This window comes from Plecotus auritus (genome assembly GCF_963455305.1).
Source record: "Plecotus auritus genome assembly, chromosome: 11".
In the NCBI taxonomy this organism is placed as follows: Eukaryota; Metazoa; Chordata; class Mammalia; order Chiroptera; family Vespertilionidae; genus Plecotus; species Plecotus auritus.
In genome coordinates this window covers 21,602,961-21,623,100 of record NC_137777.1, presented here as the reverse complement: position 1 = coordinate 21,623,100, position 20,140 = coordinate 21,602,961, and the positions used below count along the sequence as shown (strand labels likewise).

Here is a 20,140-nt window from a genome sequence, read left to right as displayed (position 1 = left end):
TTTAAAATGTTACTTCATTACATCTTTCCTTTTTGCATCATAACATTTATTTTCTTAATTTGCAATTATTACTACTATAATATCTATATATATAAAAAGTTAATATGCTAAGTGTCCCTCCCTCCATCTGACTGGTCGCTATGATGCGCACTGACCACCAGGGGGAAGACGCTCAACCCAGGAGCTGCTGAGTTGCAGTGACTTGGCAGTGATCGTTCTCGAGTGACAGACCCCAAAACCAGAGAAGAGGGAGCCTGATTACTCGCGGGGCTGCGCGATTCCACCTTCGGCCATGGGTTATGTTGTTGCTGGGGCACTGTTGGCCCCAAATTGGTTTACTGCACACTTGTGTTTGCATTCCACACCCTGTACTACAGCAACTTTGCAGAGTGCCCTCTCAAACTCCGGGACCCCTTGGGGGATATCAGAGAGCCGGTTTTGGCCCAATCCCCGCAGGCCAGACCAAGGGACCCCACCTGCTGGAGGGACCCCACTCACTCTGCTGATGCTTTTTGAGCCACAGCACCACCCCAAGTATGGCCGGCCAGGGAGGGACCGCTGGAGGTTGGCTCCAGGGCGTGTCCTGCCCATCTCGCCATGTCCCGCCTTGCTGGCCACCTTCTAATTAATTTCCTTTCAGTGTGTATGAATCCGTGTACCGGGTCACTAGTAATTATATAATTATGCATATCATATTATATATATTATAACCATTATGTATAGAACACAGTTCAGTTCCATCAAGAAAACTTTTGCACTATCTATATTTCTTTTCTGGCCATTATTATTTGCTTATTTTCTGATTATTGGTGAAAATAGTTTTAACATATGAGGGATGACAAAAATGATTCATACTGAGTGTCCAGTGTGTTTGATATGCCATTGTTTACTACAGTGGTTAAAAGCGGGTGCTAGTTCAAGAGGCCCTGGGTGTGAATCTCAGCTGCACAAGTGTCCCTTGAGGTGGCCTTTGGGCCTCAGTTTCCTCCTCCTCAAAATGGGGACAGTCACACTGATCAAATCCTCATTAGTAAACCCTGAGACAATGTACATACTATATATATCAAACTCCTGGCAGCATAAGCAAGGGCAGCAAACGTAGTCATAAGAATGGCAGTAGGCTTCCTTTGGATTTTTTCTCAAGGCCTCTCCTCACCCTCTGCTGAATTTAAATGCATTATCTAATCCTTAAATTTGTCCAAATTAACCTGAAAGAATATTTGGAGCTCAGAAATTGAAGTTAGAATATTATTTAATATACAATATCCATCATCTCTAAACATGAAAAAATGTATAAAAATATAATTTACTGTAAGATTTATTATAGTTAAGATTTTCAAAATTTACTTGTAAGCAACATGTGACCCTTTACAATATGCTACCCAATGGCTTGCAGGGTATCTTATTTATTTTGAAATATTTATCAAATAAATTATATGAGTCCCATTTTAAAGTACTCTCTTTGCTTAATAGTTACTGCTAATTAGGGCCCAGCATTATTTAACTGTAATAAATATAAAACAACTAACAATTAAGAAATAAAATTTAGTTACTTATTCTGAATAACTGTTATATGAGAATATTTAAACAATAGAATTCCTATTAAATAAAAGAGAAAAGAAACAGAAGAATGGCGATATTAAAAGAAGTAAAACTTCTGTGATGGTAATTTGTATCAAGGTCAGACATGATTGTGGGAAGTTAAACAACTTTAAGGAATTACATATTATATCCTTGATCTCCAGTGAGAGTCCTAACAAAAGCTTCACTAAAAAGATTTCATTCATTGAAGAAGAAACAAGTGTTTTGAAGCTGGTTACTATAATTTAGTAAACCATTTAATAACACATAATACAAGTTAGTCACATGCACAGATAACTGTTTCCTTATATATAGGGTCTTAACTAATAATTATAATGTGATTATAAATTAATTTTTAAATATTTAATTAATTATTCCTATCTTTGTTATAACTAGAATCAAATTATTTAATAGTTGAGTTGTTTTTTGAAATCCATTTTTAAATTATATTTTTCTATTTTTTGCCATTGATCAGGGCTTTAACCAGTTATCTCTTCTTACAAGTAAGTTGGGAGGAGTAAAGGTGATGCTATTTTAGCTTCCTCTGCTTTAAGAGCCATAATGATTAATTTGCAACCATTTTCCATTGAAGACCATCCAAAACACAGCTTCTGTTAACAGCTAAATGCTCTATATAATTCTATTAATAAATTTTGTAAATGTAAGTAAAATGCTTCTATACTGTATAATATGAGCTATTTTCATTGGAATTATAGCTTATTAAGTAATTTAGATTATTTAAAATTATTTTACACCTCACAGCTTCTGACATATCTAGACAACACAAGGAACTTAAATACTTCATCACAAAATACTTCCTAGGGCTTTCACCTTCTGAAGTTGTGGGCGAGGGGTGGGGATAGACACAATCTGATGAAAATAAGGCAGAAAAATTTTGAATGGGACCTCAAAAGTGAAGTGTTAATTTAAATCAAGAACAAGGGAGCAGTCATTCTCAGGCTACACATATGCTTATTCCAATGTGAACATGCTGCAGTTGAGTGTAAAGACTTCACTTTTTTCCCATTTCTCCACCTTAATGATCAACTTAGACATCCTTGGGTGTAACAGTACAGGCAAAATAAGACTAAGCAATGTTTTCCATTTGTGTCAGGGGGTTTTAAACTCTCTTCTCCCAGTGGATCCCACATCCTGCTGGGATATGTTTCTTGCTATTCTAATTGGAACTTAGAATGTACCTTCCTATGGGATTGAAGCTACAAATCAATTATTCAGCCTTTTTGAGTCTCAGTTATCTCACTTCTAGAACACATAATGGAACCAGATGATTGTGAAATTTCTTGTCCAGTTAAAATATCCTGTTGTTTTCATGAATTACACTGATTTCAGGTCAAATTGATTTTGTGAGTTCATCTGGCACCTATCATTTGTATACTATTTCCATGAGAATGTGCATTTTAAAATCTTAATATCCTGCTGGCATTATCTTTCAAATGTGATCCATTTATAGGTTGTAGATTGATCTGGTATGAGACCACCTGTTATTAATCACCACTGGCCTTTGTATCACTATTTTCCATGAGATGCACTTCTTTGTAAATAAAAGGACACCTCTCAAAAATGGGATTTTACTAGGTCAATGGAAGATTAGTTTGTTTTAACATACCCATCAATTACCAAGTGAAGGAAAAAAGAATCATCTCAAATTTCTTTCATTCTATCTGTATACTTAAATGAATTTCTAGTAAAATATCCTATATAATAAAGAATGAATATGTTAATCGGTTGTCACGCCATAATGGCCAATCAGCAGGAGGCTGCATGCTCAGCAGGTGCACGCGGGTGGGCAGGGCTACATGCTTGGTGAGGTGTGCGCGGGTGGGCGGGGACTTGACACTGTGTCCTTCTGGACAAAGCTGCAGTGGCTGCCTGAGGCTCAAGTAAGCCACAGATGGCGGCTGCTGCTGCCCAGGGCCTGAGGCTCAGGCAACAAGGGCCAGGCCGTGGCTCAGGCAAACCGCAGTGGCTGTGAGGGCCGAGGCTCAAGCAGCCATGTGGCTGGCAGTGGCAGCAGCAGAGGCATGATGGGGGCGTCGCCTTCCCCTGATCACTGGGTCGCCTCCTGCAGAGGGAGGCCAGAGTCAGCAGCAGCAAGGGGGTGATGAAGGCGGTGCCTTCCCCTGATCAGCTGCAGGGAGCAGGCCTAAGCCGTAGGTAGGACATCCCCTGATGGCTCCAGGATTGTGAGAGGGGACAGGCCGGGCTGAGCCCCCCCCCCCCACAGTACACGAATTTTTGTGTACCAGGCCTCTAGTTTTTATATAAAAAGCTGAAATATATTCATATTCATAAGGTCTAGAATTTGCATTTGTTTGTAAATTTGTCAGCAATTACTCTAGTGTTTTTCACATGGTAATAACTAACTGAATAAAGGTATGCGTATTTGCTATGAAACTGGATGCATATTAGGTGCTTTCGATAATGATAATGTCAAAATTATGTGATGAGAGCAGAGATAGTGATAGAGAAGTTGTTAAGACAGCATTGATGAGATGTGTTATTTTAGTTGTATTTAGAAGTGTTGTATTTATCTTTTCCACACTAGATAAAAAAAGTTTTTTGATAATGGATAATAACAGTTTGAGATTTAGTTGTATTTATCTTTTCCACACTAGATAAAAAAAGTTTTTTGATAATTGATAATAACAGTTTGAGATTTTTTCTGAAAAATAGTAGAATAAAATCTTTTGGGAAACTGAAGCAATAAATAAGACCTTTCTTCCACTAATACATTTCAGTGTGTTCCTTGAATACATATTCTGTAGAATTACTTCACCAACTCCTTTGTACACCATTTGGTGTGCATATACTCTCCAGGGAAGGGTAGGGCCTGAAAAGATATTTATAGCATCTGATGATTTGGACTAAATGACTGATAAAGTCTTTATCAAAATTATCTATTATTATTATTATTGTTTTCATTGTTAAGTTTACTACTGACCATTATTGCTAATCATCACATTCGACAGAATTAAAAAAAAATGCTTACTTTATTTTATTTATAACATTATATTTTATTTTAATTTTAAGTCCTTTAAAAGAAGAGATTAGAAAGGTTACAAGGTATGTGGTATGTTTTTCAGTGTGTGTGTATATATATATATGTATGTATATGTGTGTGTGTGTGTGTGTGTGTGTGTGTATATATATATATATATATGACATTGTGTATGTTGAGCACCTGCTGGGTAAGATGCTTTACAGATTAATCTTAACAGTGAGTATTATTTGGCAGATTAGGAACAATATTCAGAAATGTTTAGTAGCTTGGTCAAGGTCACATAACTGTAAATCAAGTAAAGTAAAGCAAAGCTGGTCAAGTCCATGTTTACAGGACTGCAAATCCTGGGCTCTTTACTATTAACACTTTATTTTGTAATAATTAGACAACAGAAGTTATAGATCCAGCTACTACTCTGAATTGTAAAATCTGCTACTAAAAAGTGATAATAGTCTATAGAATATATAACACCTTATTTATTAAGAATACATTTTCATATAAATGACGTGAGTGGTATTTTCAAGATAACAGAAGTTTACTCCTGTATTATTAATGATGCTAAGTAATATTTTGATCACTTTGGACAAATGCATTTATAATTTTTTTTTAGTTCAGAATCTTTATCATGGATCTTATCCATAGGGTTTTGCTGTCCTAAGTTTTCCTCAATGACTTTCAAAGCAATATATTCTCTGGTAGACCCCAAACTGCTATGTATGCTCTATAAGGTAATGATTAAGAGATCAGGTTCATGATAAATCATATTCCATGAATTCAAATTTTATCTCTTCCCCTCCCTGCTTTTGTAATTTTTGATAGTTGTTTTACCTTACTTGTTTCATATTTAAAATGGAGATATTTTAAGGATCAATCCAGCTGATATGTATAGAGCTTAGTGTACATCCTTACAGTTCAATGAATGGTAACTAGCTAGCATTATAATTTTGGGATTTTTTAAATATAATTTTTGCTTATTTAGTAAATAAATGAATATATGAGGTATTCGATTTTCTAAATTTCTAGCACCAGCAAATTCTCTCACATTTCTAACAAATGTGGGTTCAGGAAAATAAATCTCAGAATATAGTAGAATTGCATCTATATTAAGAATAAGTAGCTTTGGAATTTCTTCTCTTATGAAAATGTACAAGTGTGACTCTCAATATGATGAGACTAGAGCCCAAGTTAAAGAGATGCCTGGTAATATTTTATGGAAAAACTGAGAAACTTTTAAAAAATGTTGCCCTGTGATAAACCCCTTCACCTGCCATCCTAAAATAGATGTAAAGTCTGCCAATTAAAGAGCTCTTAAGCAGTGGAACTTTGGGAGTTGAGGGTTCCGTGGTGCTGTGCCTACAGAAAAGATGTGACATATGTAGGAGGCAATATACAGAAGATAGTTAAGAATATGGTGGAAGCAAGAATTTGAATCCAGGCTTAATGCTGAATTGTATGTGAAAGTCCTGTAAATAAAACAGAGGGAAATTACACTGCTCTGATTGAAGTGGGACTTAAGGGGATTAGGAACCATGACCACCCAGCTGCCCTCTCACCTCCAGAGAAAATTACTTGCTTTATAGAAACTTCATAAAATTAACTGTCAACAAAAACTAGATGATAGTAACATTTCAATTAGTTGAATTGTATCTTATTATAGTCCCCCTAACTTTAAAAGGCCCATATTTTTCCATAAGTATATGATATTAAAAATAAGATTGGAGTCAGGGATTCTATACAATAGAAGTCTTTAGTGACAGAGCAACCAAATGAAATGTATGAATTTTGTTTGGATCCTGATTTGATCAAAGCAACTCTAAAAATACCTTTCTGGGGAGAAAAATCTAGAAATGCAATCGAGATATGGTTTTTAAATGATAGAAAGACATTGTTAGTTGTTGTTGTTTGGCTTGTTTTTTTAGATATGGTAACTACACTGTGCTTATTTTTTAAGTCCTTATCTGTTAGAGAGAAGCATTTATGGGAAAAGGATATGACATTGGAAGTTGCTCTAAAGCATTCCTAGGTTGGGGATAAGAGAAAACAAATGACACAGAATTGGCAAATGTTGATAAGTTTTTAAAATGGATGATGTGTTCATGGGTGTTTATTTTACTATGCTCTCGATTTTGTATATGTGTTGAAAATTTCATAATAAAAAAATCTCACAAATTTATGTTATTATCCCTGTGAGAATTTTTTCCTGATCTAAATCTTCTGGTCTGGTTGGTATTTGGAAGACGTATCATGCCAAATATGTAGAAAAAAAATCATAGGGATGTTAAAGAAAAACACTCATCCAAATTGAAATTGAGTTTTTTAAAAAAGTGTTAATAAAATATTCTAACACTTAAAACTTTTCACTTTGCTTTTCTTTTTAAATTTTTTAGACATGCTATGGAATTGCTTACTATATTTTTTTTTATTTCATTGCTTCTTAAACACCCAATTAATTTTCAGCTATTGGGAAATGTGACAACTGCCAAATTGCAGATAAGCTATTGGTTTGTAGTTGAATAGATATTTGGTCCTAGAAAAAACTAAAGAAACTTTAACTATATTTTCTATAAGATGGGTGTCTTCACAATGTCTGTATGTTTACAGTATGTCAAACGAGCAGTTCTGAGATTTGTGTAGTAAGCAAATGGCCACCATATAGACAGACAGAGGGCCAGTTGCTAACCTGCTCCTTCTAGATGGTTGCTCTAGCATAGGACTGGCTCCACCATCTAGGTTGGAGCCAGGCTTCTAGAGGAGATTGTAATAGCCCTTAATCAGATAACTATTATGTGGTTCACGTGACTCACGTTAATGATAATTCTGTTTTAGTATAAAGCACCTCATACTAAGTTAATAGTTACTGCTATTATACTATAATAGTAATTAAGAGTATTTGAAATCTAACTCTATAGAAATTGTATTTCCAAAATACTAATGAAACTCTCACTTATTAGTTTATCAATTAATGCAACTTTCCCCCAAACTTTTCCACTAGATGGCTTTTTAAAAATAAGTAGCACACTGATTTGATTTGAGATTATTTTTAAAGTTTTCCTTTTGGTGCTTTTGAGAGTAAATTTTCATAATATTTACATTTATTTATATATTTTATTAACTAGAAGTTATAATTGGGTACCTTGTAATTATTTTTAAATAAGAGAACCTTTAAAATCACGATTGCTTTTGTAACTAGCAGTCATTTTTTACATATAATCAAGTACAGTTTCAAACATATCTTTGATTTGAATATTCTTTATTTCTATTCTGTTAGTAGTGTGGGTAATGTATATGTGTTTTCTTCTACACTGTATTGGTTAATAAAATGCAAATTTAGCAAAGCAGGGTGACTTAAAAATTAACATAGTGAACAACCATCTGAGTGCCAAAAATAATCAAAATGAACCCTAGAGTACTAAACAAGGTGTAGATTTTTAAAGAGCAGTTATAGGCATGTTGAGAATCAAGCTAAAATATAATAGGAATTTACTGGTATATTTTCTAATTCTTTTTCTTCCCATGCTTCCTTTTGTGTGAAAATATTTCTTTGTAATGGAGTTTCCTTTGCAACAGTGGGACACAGAATTATGATGAAGGGAGTTAAAAAAAAAAAAAGTAGAATGCCCTCTGACCTTTCTCCTCTTTTCCCTGCCCAGTTAGAAAGCTACTAATTACATTTTCATATCCCACCCAAAGGGATAGAATATAATATCAAGTGGTTACAGAAGTACATAGCCATTTTGAAATCATAATGAACCTTGACCGAAATAGCTTTAATACTCTGCTAACACAATTAGTTCTATTATGTGTTCTAAAAATGCATATATGGAAATCATAGGGTGAGATACAATATGCTGTTTATTAACAAAGGTCAATTAAATGTAGTCTATCAATAAATGTTCAGAATGAATTATCAGCAAATAACAATAGCTGAGTTATTAGGAATAGTAATTAATATGTATTCCTATGTTTGAGTCACTGTTCAAAGTGTTTTATAAGTAGCAATTTATATAATATTTTCCTACTAGGTTAGGTATGTTTATTATCCCCAGTTTACCAATGAGGAACTTGAGGCATGGGAAGGTAAAGAAACTTTCCTGTGTGTTACATACTGGATTCTATCCTAAAGAATCTGATCCAGAACTTGAATCCTTAAGTCTTTATTAGATAGTTTTCTAAAATGCCCTGATATCACTTATTGCATCATTTATTAGGGCCTTTCAGTCCCATAGAATGGTAATTTTAAAGCATAAGTCCTTTTAAATCTGCTCCAGCTGGAGATGCTGACAATCTTTAAACTGTTTTATCCATTCTGTCATGGAGCAAAGAAACCTGGTCATTTTAGTATCTGGTACCACCTACACTAATAAAAGAGAAACATGCAAATTGACCATCCCTCCACTATGCCCACCAGCCAATCAGGAGCGAGTATGCAAATTAACCCAACAAATATTGTGCTTTATTTGCATACGCAAGCGTAGAGCGAAGACTGAAGACAGCGTAGAAGGAAGCCAAGTGCTACAGAAGGGAGCGAAGCAACGGAGAAGGGAGGGAGCAAGGCAGTGGAGAAGGGAGGGAGCGAGGCAGCGGAGACAGGAGCTCTGCTTTGCTCTGGCCTCAGGAAGCCCTATTCTTGCAGGAATAAGTAGCAATTTATATAATATTTTTTATAAGTAGCAATTTATATAATATTTTCCTACTAGGTTAGGAAAATATTATATAAATTGGTTCATTATGATTTCAAAATGGCAGAGGGATGGTCAATTTGCATGTTTCTCTTTTATTAGTGTAGATGGTACCAGATACTAAAATGACCAGGTTTCTTTGCTCCATGACAGAATGGATAAAACAGTTTAAGCCCTATTCTAGCTCCCTTGTTCCTCCTCTAAGGGGGTCTACTACTTCCTGCAACGGGCCTCTAGTAATTAATAAGGCAACACCCATCTGACTAGTAGAACCACCACTGCCCAAAGAGACCTACCGCCATTCTCCACCAAATTTGAACTCTTACATCAAAGGAAGTTTGAATCAGGCCTAAATTCACCTTAAGCCCTTAGACATTTTCATCTTAACTTAATCACATCTTCTAAAATAGTTGTTAGCCATGGCACCATCTGATTCTGGTGGTGTGTGTGGGGGGTGTGTGGGGGGTGTTTTTTTTCCCTCTCTTCTCACATTAGTGTGCCATTAAGATACACTCTGAAATATTTCCTTCTGAGAGAAAAACAAAATTTACAAAAACAAAACAAATCCTTCTTTATTTGATAAACCCAATTTTTTTTTTATTCAATAACTCCAATCCTGATAACTGAATAAGAGTAATCATGTCCATGTTTGTTTTATTATCCTCATTCTAAGTTAATTAATTACTAAATCAGTAAGCCTCTGTACAATGACTAGCTAGTTGTTTTGGGGGAACAAGAATTAAATGTAACTTCCAAAAGTCCCTGACTTGCTTAGGCAGTGGTGGAATGTTTCAGAAATGTTCCAGAGTCCAGTTTAGTGGAAAAGGGAGCTTCTAACTTTCTGTTTATTTATATTCTAAAAAAAAGAAGCACACTTCCCTGAGCACTAAAAACCATTTAGTGCTTTATGCCACACTGCAGGTATCTACTTTCCACAATTAGACTTTCAGAGTGACTGTTGGTCTGTACTGAGCACTGTAAAAATCCATCCATCCTTGCCAATAGGCATATGAAAAGATGCTCAACCTCAGTAAACATCATAGAAATGCAAATTAAAACCATAATGAGATATTACCTCACACCTGTCAGAAAGGCTATCATCAATAAATCACAAACCAAAAGTGTCCGCCAGGATGTGGAGAAAAGGAAACCCTATGCTCTGCCGGTTGGAATGCAGATTGGTGCAGCCACTGGTGGAAAGCAGTATGGAGTTAACATGTGACTCCACTTCTGGGAATATATCTGAAGAAACCCTAAGCACTAATTTTAAAGGATATGTGCACCCTTATGTTCATTGCAGCGTTATTTAAAATAGCTAAATAGCAATTAAAAAAGAAGGAAATCTTGCCTTTTGAGACAGCATAGATGGACCTGGAGAGTAATATGCAAAGTAAAATAAGCCAGTCAGAGAAAGACAGATACCATATGATTTCACTTATATGTGGATCTAATGAACAAAATAAACTAACAAACAAAATAGAAACAGACTCATAGATATAAAAGAACAGACTGACAGTAGTCAGAGGGGCGAGTGGTCGGGGGCTGGGTAAAAGGGTAAAGGGATTAAGCAAAAAAACCCCACAAAAAAACAGAAACAACCCAAACTCATAGACAACAACAGTATTGTGATTACCAGAGGGAAAGGGGGAATAGAAAAGGGTAAAGAGGGCATAAATGGTGATGGCAGAGGACTTGACTTGGGTGATGAATTCACAATACAATATACAGGTGATGTATTATAAAATTGTATATCTGAAACCCATATTATTTTATTAACCAATATCATCCCAATAAATTCAATAAAAATAAAAATATAAAATTTTAGCCATACTAATGTTCAGAAGTTTGTTTATGCCATCCCAAGCAGTCTCTCATCACTTATTGACTTACGTTTGACTAAATTAAGCACAATGGACAAAGTTAGGAGTTAAATGATTATAGATAAAAGACTTGACAGAATATGGTATAGAATAGGAAATAAATGGCCCTTAAAACATATTTATTTATTTAAAGATTTTTTTATTGACTTTTAGAGATAGAAACATCGATGTGAGAGGGAAACATTGATTGGCTGCCTTCTGCACACCCGCTACCCCCTGGGGAATGAGCCAGAAACCCAGGCATGTGTCCTGACTGGGAAAAGAACTGGAATATATAACACCTTATATATATATATTTTTTTTCCTTTCAGTGCATGGGAAAATGCCCAACTAACTGAGCCACATGGGCCCATGGTGAAATCTATTTAAATGAACATTTATACCAGGCCAAACTTCTCAATAAAGGGAACCCTGCCTTTCTGTATCGGTTGAAGATGATACTATTAAAATTAGATGTCAAACAAATCTTGCTTTATCTACAAAGAAAAGTAAGATATGTTATCAGCAACTGCACTTCAGTTCTGCAGCCTCAGCACTTGAATTCTAGCTAAGAGAGAATTCAGAGCCAAGACTCAAATATAAGAAAAAGTTTATTTAGAAAGTTATAGAGATAAATGTGAACCAGCTGGGCTTCGTGGGCTCAGGAAACAAGGTACAGAGGCAAAAGAAGGCCCTTGGAGAGTAGGAGAGGGAAAGGCAAAGGTAACATATCCAGGGGAAGAAGAAAGGGTGTGCTACAGAAACAGAGAAGGGGGTGGGGAAAGATCCTGGCATTCTCAAGAGAAAAAGTGCTGGGTCCTCTGTCCTGGGAGTATTTTTTCCTCTCCAAAGGTGGGGATATTTGGGGAGGTTGTAGCTTTTCCAGGTGTGTCCTTTCAGGGTAGTGGTCTCTACTAATTGGTCAGGGCTAAGGGGTAGGTCATTAGTCATTGCATATAGTCCTGATGTTAGCCATGGCATCATGCCACCTGGCCTTGCTGCTTTTCTGGGCCTGGAGCTGAAATCCAACTGAGGCCTAGATGTTATCTCTGCTTGACCAAAACTCTGTCTCTGTGGTCAACAGGCCCAAGGCTTTATTGGTAAAATTATTTGATACAGGTCAGAACCTCATTGTCCTGAGGGTTTAATGCTTAAGAGAGAGCCCATACAAGGGCTTGCATTGAAATCATAAGAAGCTGTTTTCTAGCTCCCTTGTTCCTCCTCTAAGGGGGTCTACTCATGTCTGTCTAGCTGCCTGCCGTGCTGGTACATCATAGATCAGAATCAATAAATATTAGTTGAATTAATAAACTGTATTTTATAATAAAATGTATGGAAAATAAGAGGCTCAGAAGTAGTTTCAGGCATAATAATAGATGTATGCATAACCTTATGTGTAAGGATATTTTACATGTTTATTTCTTACTAGGCTTCCCTTTTATTTTTTTAAGCTTACATAATGTTATAAACATGCCTTTTTCAACAAAAGAGTTAAAACATTTTTACATCTATTACACTTGAAGAAGGAAAAATAATTCCTTTAAAATGATGTTTTTCTTAAGCAGCTTGATGTGTATAGCCTACTCTAATGGCCTAAGAGTAAAGTGCTTTTCATATCTACATGCACATCTTAAAAGAAAAGGGAAGAAACTTGGAGCTGAGATGCATAGAATTCAGTGTCTCTGTTGGAAGCTAAGAAAGAAGATATACTGTTGCTAATGATTCCAGAAGGCATAAGCAGCCCATACTATGGGAGTTAATTATAGTCCTAGAAATAGAAGGGTGGTCTAGCCATTAAGTTGAAGTATTATCATCTAGATCTGTGTTAAAATGTTTTTAATTTAATTTTATTTTTTTGTTTTAAAGAGGGCATAATCATGGCTCCCATACAAATACAAATAAACATTTATATATAAATTTAAGTCATGAATTAATGAGGGAACCAGTAAGATGCTACAGTTTCTAAAGAGAATTCAAATAAACCAAGATGATAGATAGATGATAGATAGATAGATAGATAGATAGATAGATAGATAGATAGATAGATGAAATGAATTTACAGATAGATACAAAACAAGTCTGTCCAGTAGATTATTAATAATCCACTGCATAGACCAGAGCCCCCATAAACACAGGCTACTCAGAAGGGTGTGTTGGACAATATCTTGCTTACAAAAAATAATAACCAGTTATCTTTTGGTCCACCTTAAAGTCTTTCACAATGTTTTCCTACATCAGTCTCAAACATACAAAGGGTGCAGTTGGCCATTCAGAATATTTTACAAACAGAAGGCCTACTGCTATCTGGAGATAAGAAAACTAAGTAAATTAAAATATTTACAGACAGAATGGCAAAACAAACACTAGGGTTACCATTTAATTCTTAAAATTTCTGGCTGAGAAGGGGGGATTTTGTTCAGAATTGTGATGTTCAGTAAGACAATTGTTAGCCTGATAATGTGTAAAAAATCAGATCTGTTGTGCAAGTGTTCTTGATTCTTCATACTACAAAAAACTTATTAAAATGTACTTAAAAGTGTCATCTTTGATTTATTGGTTCAGTATCCTCTCAAAAAAATAACATTTTTATTCTAATAGAAGCTATTTTTAATTAAAAATTTTCATTGGCCAAGGGCAGAGGGCTGGGAAGATGGGTGAAAAATGTGAAGGGGAATATAGTCAATAATACCGTGATATGTTTGCACAGTGACAGATGACTACTAGACTTACTGGGGTGATCACACTGTACGGAATAAAAATATAAATATTGAGTCACTGTATTAGATGCCTGAAAATAATATAACTAATATAACATTGTATACCAACTATGCTTAAATAAATAAAAGGAGTAGTTATATGAAAAAATAAGAATGGAATAGAATAGAATTTCCTCTGGCCATGTTAATACAAAGTTAGGTCACAGTTAAAGAAAGATAACTTACTGATTGCTTAATGAAACAGGTTTCAACACTGCCCTCCCTAACCCCCTACATTTCTTTATTCTCCCTAACCTCACTTTAGAATTACTACAATACATTATAGGCATGAGTCTATAATGACAGAGCATGTCCTACAGTTTTCTTTACTTAACATAATGCAAATAAATTGTGTTAATGGCTATATTGTTAAATGTTACAGTCTACATCAAGCATGTCAAACTCAAAGGCTAACACAGGCCATATAAACAAGGCATGTGGCCCATGGGCCATGAGTTTGACATGCTGGGTCTACATATTCAATTTAAAGGTGGTATAAAACTCTGGTGTATTGGTAGAGAAATAACAACTGAAAACAAGAGCCTACAAACAAGTAAAAAGGAGATTTTGTGCTTGTTTTTTGATTTTCCTTAGAAAAAGCTCTTGGGTCACTGTGTAGTTTGGTTGTTTTAGATGTTGTTTGTAAATGTAGCAGTTTGCTTGGAAATTGGACATGCTTCCTAATGCAACTTTGAGATATTTAGGTATAAAGAGTAAAGGATGTTGAACCTTAATGTTTTTTCTAATGACTCCCAAAAAGATGTAAAGAAAGAATATTATCTGTCAAGAGCTTTGTTGCACAGTGTACTTGATTTAGCAAAGTCCCTGTGATAGTTCCTGCATAAGGAAAGACAGTAGCAATGTCTGCAATTATAATAGAAACTTTTAAAGACACATTTGAAAGCAGATCATCCAAACACCAATCTAAACAAGTGGAAAAACAGAAAACAAAAACTGTGTTAATATCTTTTGGAGTATTTTTGAAATAGCTTGGATTTGGTAGACCAAAATATGGATATTTTAAAAAGGTCTGAACTGACAATGTTTTATATGACTTGTAAACCATTAAAATAATTTACTACATATATATGACTAGGTAGAAATATAATTTTGCTTTCATGACTTCTAGGAAATGGCGTAAGAAGGATTATTTATGAAATTTAGCACTTCAGTGTTCAGAAACTGTTCATCTTCTTTTACCCCACAAAGAACTGGACTGAGATTACCAGCTTATTTTAGCAGGCCCAAAAATAAAACAAAATTAGGATAGCTTTGTATACAGTATTTGTGTGTGTGTTCTGTTCATATGCAAAACTCAGCATGCTTCCAATGAACTAGCCTGTCTTCATAGAACCACCAAAGGATGACCATAACCTTGATTAAGGTGTAAAATATGAAGAACTTTATACACATATACATATACATACACATATACATATACATATACATACACATACACATATACATACACATATACATATACATATACATGTACATATGCATATTATACTGTATAGTTTAATTACAGTAATGTGATCTTGAATTTATTAAAAGTTACCTTGCTTTTACATTATCAAACTTTTAAAAAATCATGTTCTTTTCAACCCCACAGTATTTCTACCTAAGAAATGTTTTAAGGATACATTTTATTATTCATTTCTTTTTTTAAGAACACAAAATACTTGCTGATTTCTCTTCTGGAACAGGATATTTTAAGTTATAATTTGGGTAGTTTCTGCACATAAAGTTAGTATAGAATTTAAGAAAAAGTATGAAATTAAGTTAAAAAGAGACACTTATAAAGCTCCTTTGGTACTTACCATGAAAAAGCAACCACTTTAGAAAATTGTATAATATCTCAATTACTGAGGCATCATAAATAGAATTTCTTTACTTTGGCAGAAGTTTATCAATAAATGTGGATTAAACACTATACCTGAAAAGTATCTTACTGATATTTTTCCGTGAAACTATTATTTATAATGGTATAGTATTTTAAAAGCGATATACAGAAAAGTTCCCCCAAATTAAAAACTTTCTCTATTTCATATAAAAGAGGAGAAAAAAAATTAGAAAAAGAGAAGAGAGTCACAAAGTGATAAGAATCAAAACACCAATGGGAAAATTGAAAAAATAGTTTTTATAAAGCATTAATCACCAACCATATGGTTTCTGATCTAAATTAAATGTTAGACACATTTCATTTATTTTTTAAAAGATCGTCTTCCTAATATCTTATTGCTTTTAGGCTACGGTCATTACTTTTATGACCTGAAATAAATGTGTCAGGCATATCAACCAATTGGCACCTATCCTTTTGTTAAAGGTAGAAAAAAGATGACTATTATATTGTAATACTTTGTTCTCTCTCTCCTCCTCTTTCTATTTTTTTTGTTTGTTTTTTGTTTTTGTTTTTGGATGGTTGGTGATTTGTTTGCTTCTCCTGGTTCCTGTTGATCAGTGGTGTTTGGCCAGTTTGTATTTTTCCAGACATCACTCCACGATGTTGTTGAGGTGTATGATGGGCCAACTCAGCAATCTTCTCTGTTATCTTCCCTCTCAGGATCCCATTCAGGTATCCTTTAATAGAACTGCCATGCATCAGTTATTGCTTAAAGACTGACTTTGATTGATATTGTAGTGAAAGTAGAGATTTATGTCATCCATATTAGAGATAAAGTAAACTGAAACTGGAATTACTCGTTATTTCTTTTAAAAAATAGAAACACAATTAATAGTAAATCAGATGCTTGAGACAAATACAAACATTTGCTGGGATTGTAATCAAGTAAATATAATATTTAGTCACTTAGTCTCTGGTGTTTAATGTAATATAAAATATTTAAGGATTCTTTAAAGAATGAGGCGATAATGTATCAAAATGTAATTAAAGCCTGCCAGTAAAAAGTTGCAATTAAAGCTGAACCCATTGAAGATATATTGTCAGTGGTAGGATATATTGACGTAATTTGATAGAACATAGACTCACATTTTCAAATGACAGTGTAAATTAATATAACTTGTTAGGTTTACTGAATGAAATTATTTATGATATCTTAGTGTTTGTTTTGTTGAGTAGGAGAATCACTTCCACTGAGTTCAGGTAATCAGATCACAATTCGATTTACTTCAGTTGGACCAATAACAGCTAAGGGATTTCACTTTGTTTATCAAGGTAAGTGACCCGGTAGCCTAGAAACACACTAAGGAATGATTTTGATTTCCATGCTGTGTTCAGAGTTATTGAATGATCAGATCCTCATAATCATATAGGAGAGATAAAAGTTGTTTTTCTTTTAACAGTTTTTCTCTGTTCCTTCCCCATCACTATAGCACTATTACCTTAACCAAAGTCAAAAAATACCTTTTGCTTCCATTATCATTCTCAAGTTAATAGTATGATTTTCCTTTCTTCCAACTTATTGTTTTCAAAACACTTTTTTTTTCTGACAGTTCTTTAGTTTCTGCATAATCTATTTTGCTCATAGTATAGATCTCTAAATTGAATTGTACAAAATTATGTGCTGATGTACTTAGATATGCCAAGGAAATCATTACTTCATTAAAAAATTTTAGTTTCTCATTCTCAGGAGAATTCAAATGTTCTTCATGCCTACTAAATAATTTTGTGCAATTGAACATCGGTTTACACAGTTTTTCTCACCTTTTATGGACAATTTTCTATATTATCATTAACCTAAATTGAGGTATTATTTGAAATATTTTGTTTTAGTTATATTTGATCATGTAGTATTCTCAAATGTATCTTGAACTTTCTTAAAAAGTATAATCATTTGTGATTTGATATTTTTATTAAGCCCTCTTAGTCCATTTATAATATTGGTTATATTACACTGTTTTATTTTTAATAGTATTCCCTCTGTAAACAATGTGGGGTATTATGAATTTTAAAGGCACTATTAAAAGTTGAATTACTTTTACTCTAGTCACATAATAGGAATCAGTCTATTTGGATTTCATCATATCATTTTTTGGGCTATTTTCAAACTCTGTAATCCCATCTGTATGTGTTTTAAAAAGAAAAAACATCCTGTTATCATTCTATTTTACTAAACCAAAAAATAAAACAAAACAAAAACACCCTCACAATTAAAGAATATAATTCTAAGAGCAATTTCACATTTGATGTTGTACAATTACTAAAAGATAAAACTTCTATTGTTGTTAATCTGTCTGACTTCTGCTTAGTCTGAATGTAGTTATAGTATTCATCAATAACATGTTTTGAACACTAAGTTTGTAAACATGCTATGAAATTAATAGTGTTGTGTTTCCTTTTTAAAATCTATGTTTTTAAGAAACAACTACTGAAAAAACTTGTGACATTACTTCATGTAATCTGGCATGTATTTTTGGACCTCAGTATACCAGTTTAAAAAGAAAAAAATATATATATCATTCAGTGATCACCCCCAAAATTGAAATATATAACTCATACTACTTTGCTATAAAAATAAGAGTTTGGTGAAACAAAAAAATAGAAAAATAATTTAGTTGATGTTTAAAGGAATGAAGCAAAATATTTTTAACTAAAAGATCTTTGATGACAATATTCATTTTGAGTTGTATTCTGTATTAATTTTAAAACTTTTAGAAATGTATTCAAATTTTTAATTGAAGTTTTGATAAAGGGTGGAGATTTCTTTGAAATCTTAAAAAGCTACATTTTGAAGTCTGTATTTCTCTACCAAATAGAAGTTAAAATCAATAATTGTTTGTATGCAGCTGTTCCTAGAACAAGTTCTACCCAGTGCAGTTCTGTGCCTGAACCAAGATTCGGAAGAAGGATTGGCAATGAATTTGCTGTTGGTTCATTGGTTCTTTTTGAATGCAATCCAGGATATATTCTCCATGGTTCCATTGCAATTAGGTGTGATACAGTGCCCAATTCTTTGGCCCAGTGGAATGATTCCTTACCCACCTGTATTGGTGAGTAGTAAATTTCTATGCTTTGTCATTGTACATACTTTATATCAAAATTAGTTATCTTGCATATTTTAGTATTTCTGTTTCAGATCTTATACATTGATTTTTAATTATTTTATTAGTTATAATGTACCTGAATTTGCAAGTTAGAGTGGATATTTGATGCAAATGGGGTGTGCTACAATCAATGAAAAATAGTTTGTTTTGAATTAGCTGGAAAGTTTCCTCACTTATTGACTTATATGGATAAAATGTACAACATATTTCCAATAACAGAATTTGAATGCTCCTAATAAGGGATTATTGAAGTAAATATTATTTTTCATTTTTAAAAGTTTATGCAAAGAATTCTATGCCAATATGTAAAGAATTTGCATGTCTTTTAAAGCTCACAGAAGCTTATTAAAGTAGCTACATATGCAGTATAGGTACTAAAATGTAATGCTGTGAGTTACTCTTTAAAATATCTGTTTGTATACTTATGTTAATGTCCTAATTAATGGGGTAAAGTTGTAAAGAATCATGTAAAGCTGAAAAATCCTAACAGCGGGGAAGTGTAGTAGGTTCTTAGAATAGGGTTAATTAAGTCTTGGGTAACAGTCTGGGCTTTCATTGTAACACTGAAGAGCAGTGAGTTACTATATAATCCTGGAAAATTTACATAATATGGTTCTCGATTCCCATATGGATAAAACAAAAAAAAAAAAAACAAAAAAATAAGAGGACTTTCCTTAGGTTTATGGTGGCTATTAAATAATTTAAAGCCTTGGCACAGTTCTTGGAACCTAGTATGTATTCTAAAATTAAGTTGTTTTTGTTGTTACCAAGTCCTCCATCATAGAATCAGGAGGTTCTAAAGGTATTAGATCTGAAATATAGAATTTATATGCTGTGTTGATAAAGTATTTGATATTATTGATTTTTATTTGTTGATAGCTTGATTTAATAACACTTTAAAGTTATATTTAAAATTTATGTTTCACATAAGATTTTGCTCTTGGAAAGGGCTAAAGCATGGTATCTATATCATTCTTTCCAATTCTACTAATTTAGCATTCCCTGAATGCAATTTTTTCCTTTACACTTAAAGTTTTTAAGAAAGGCTTTGAGGAAATACCATGACAATTTTTTTTTTTAGAATTATAATAATTATTTGTTACAATAAGCTATTTAGAGAGACAGAAATTTCTTTCCATCAGTTGCTGCATTCAAGAACAAATAGTTAGCCCTGGCTGGTTTGGCTCAGTGGATAGAGCGTCGGCCTTTGGACTGAAGTGTCCCATGTTTGATTCCGGT

General features: G+C 33.7%; 1 protein-coding gene across 2 annotated transcripts in view; it reads left to right on the top strand.

Moving 5' to 3' along the window:
* The window catches only part of CSMD3 (CUB and Sushi multiple domains 3), a 931,825-nt gene that overhangs the window by 764,042 nt on the left and 147,643 nt on the right, over nucleotides 1-20,140 (top strand). Inside the window, exons 33-35 of one of the 2 annotated variants that reach the window (XM_080646870.1) lie at nucleotides 16,359-16,472; nucleotides 16,977-17,072; nucleotides 18,644-18,847. In XM_080646870.1, the coding sequence (XP_080502996.1) occupies nucleotides 16,359-16,472; nucleotides 16,977-17,072; nucleotides 18,644-18,847 (414 nt within the window). The remainder of the gene's footprint in view (nucleotides 1-16,358; nucleotides 16,473-16,976; nucleotides 17,073-18,643; nucleotides 18,848-20,140) is intronic. The other variant, XM_080646869.1, reaches the window with a different exon arrangement.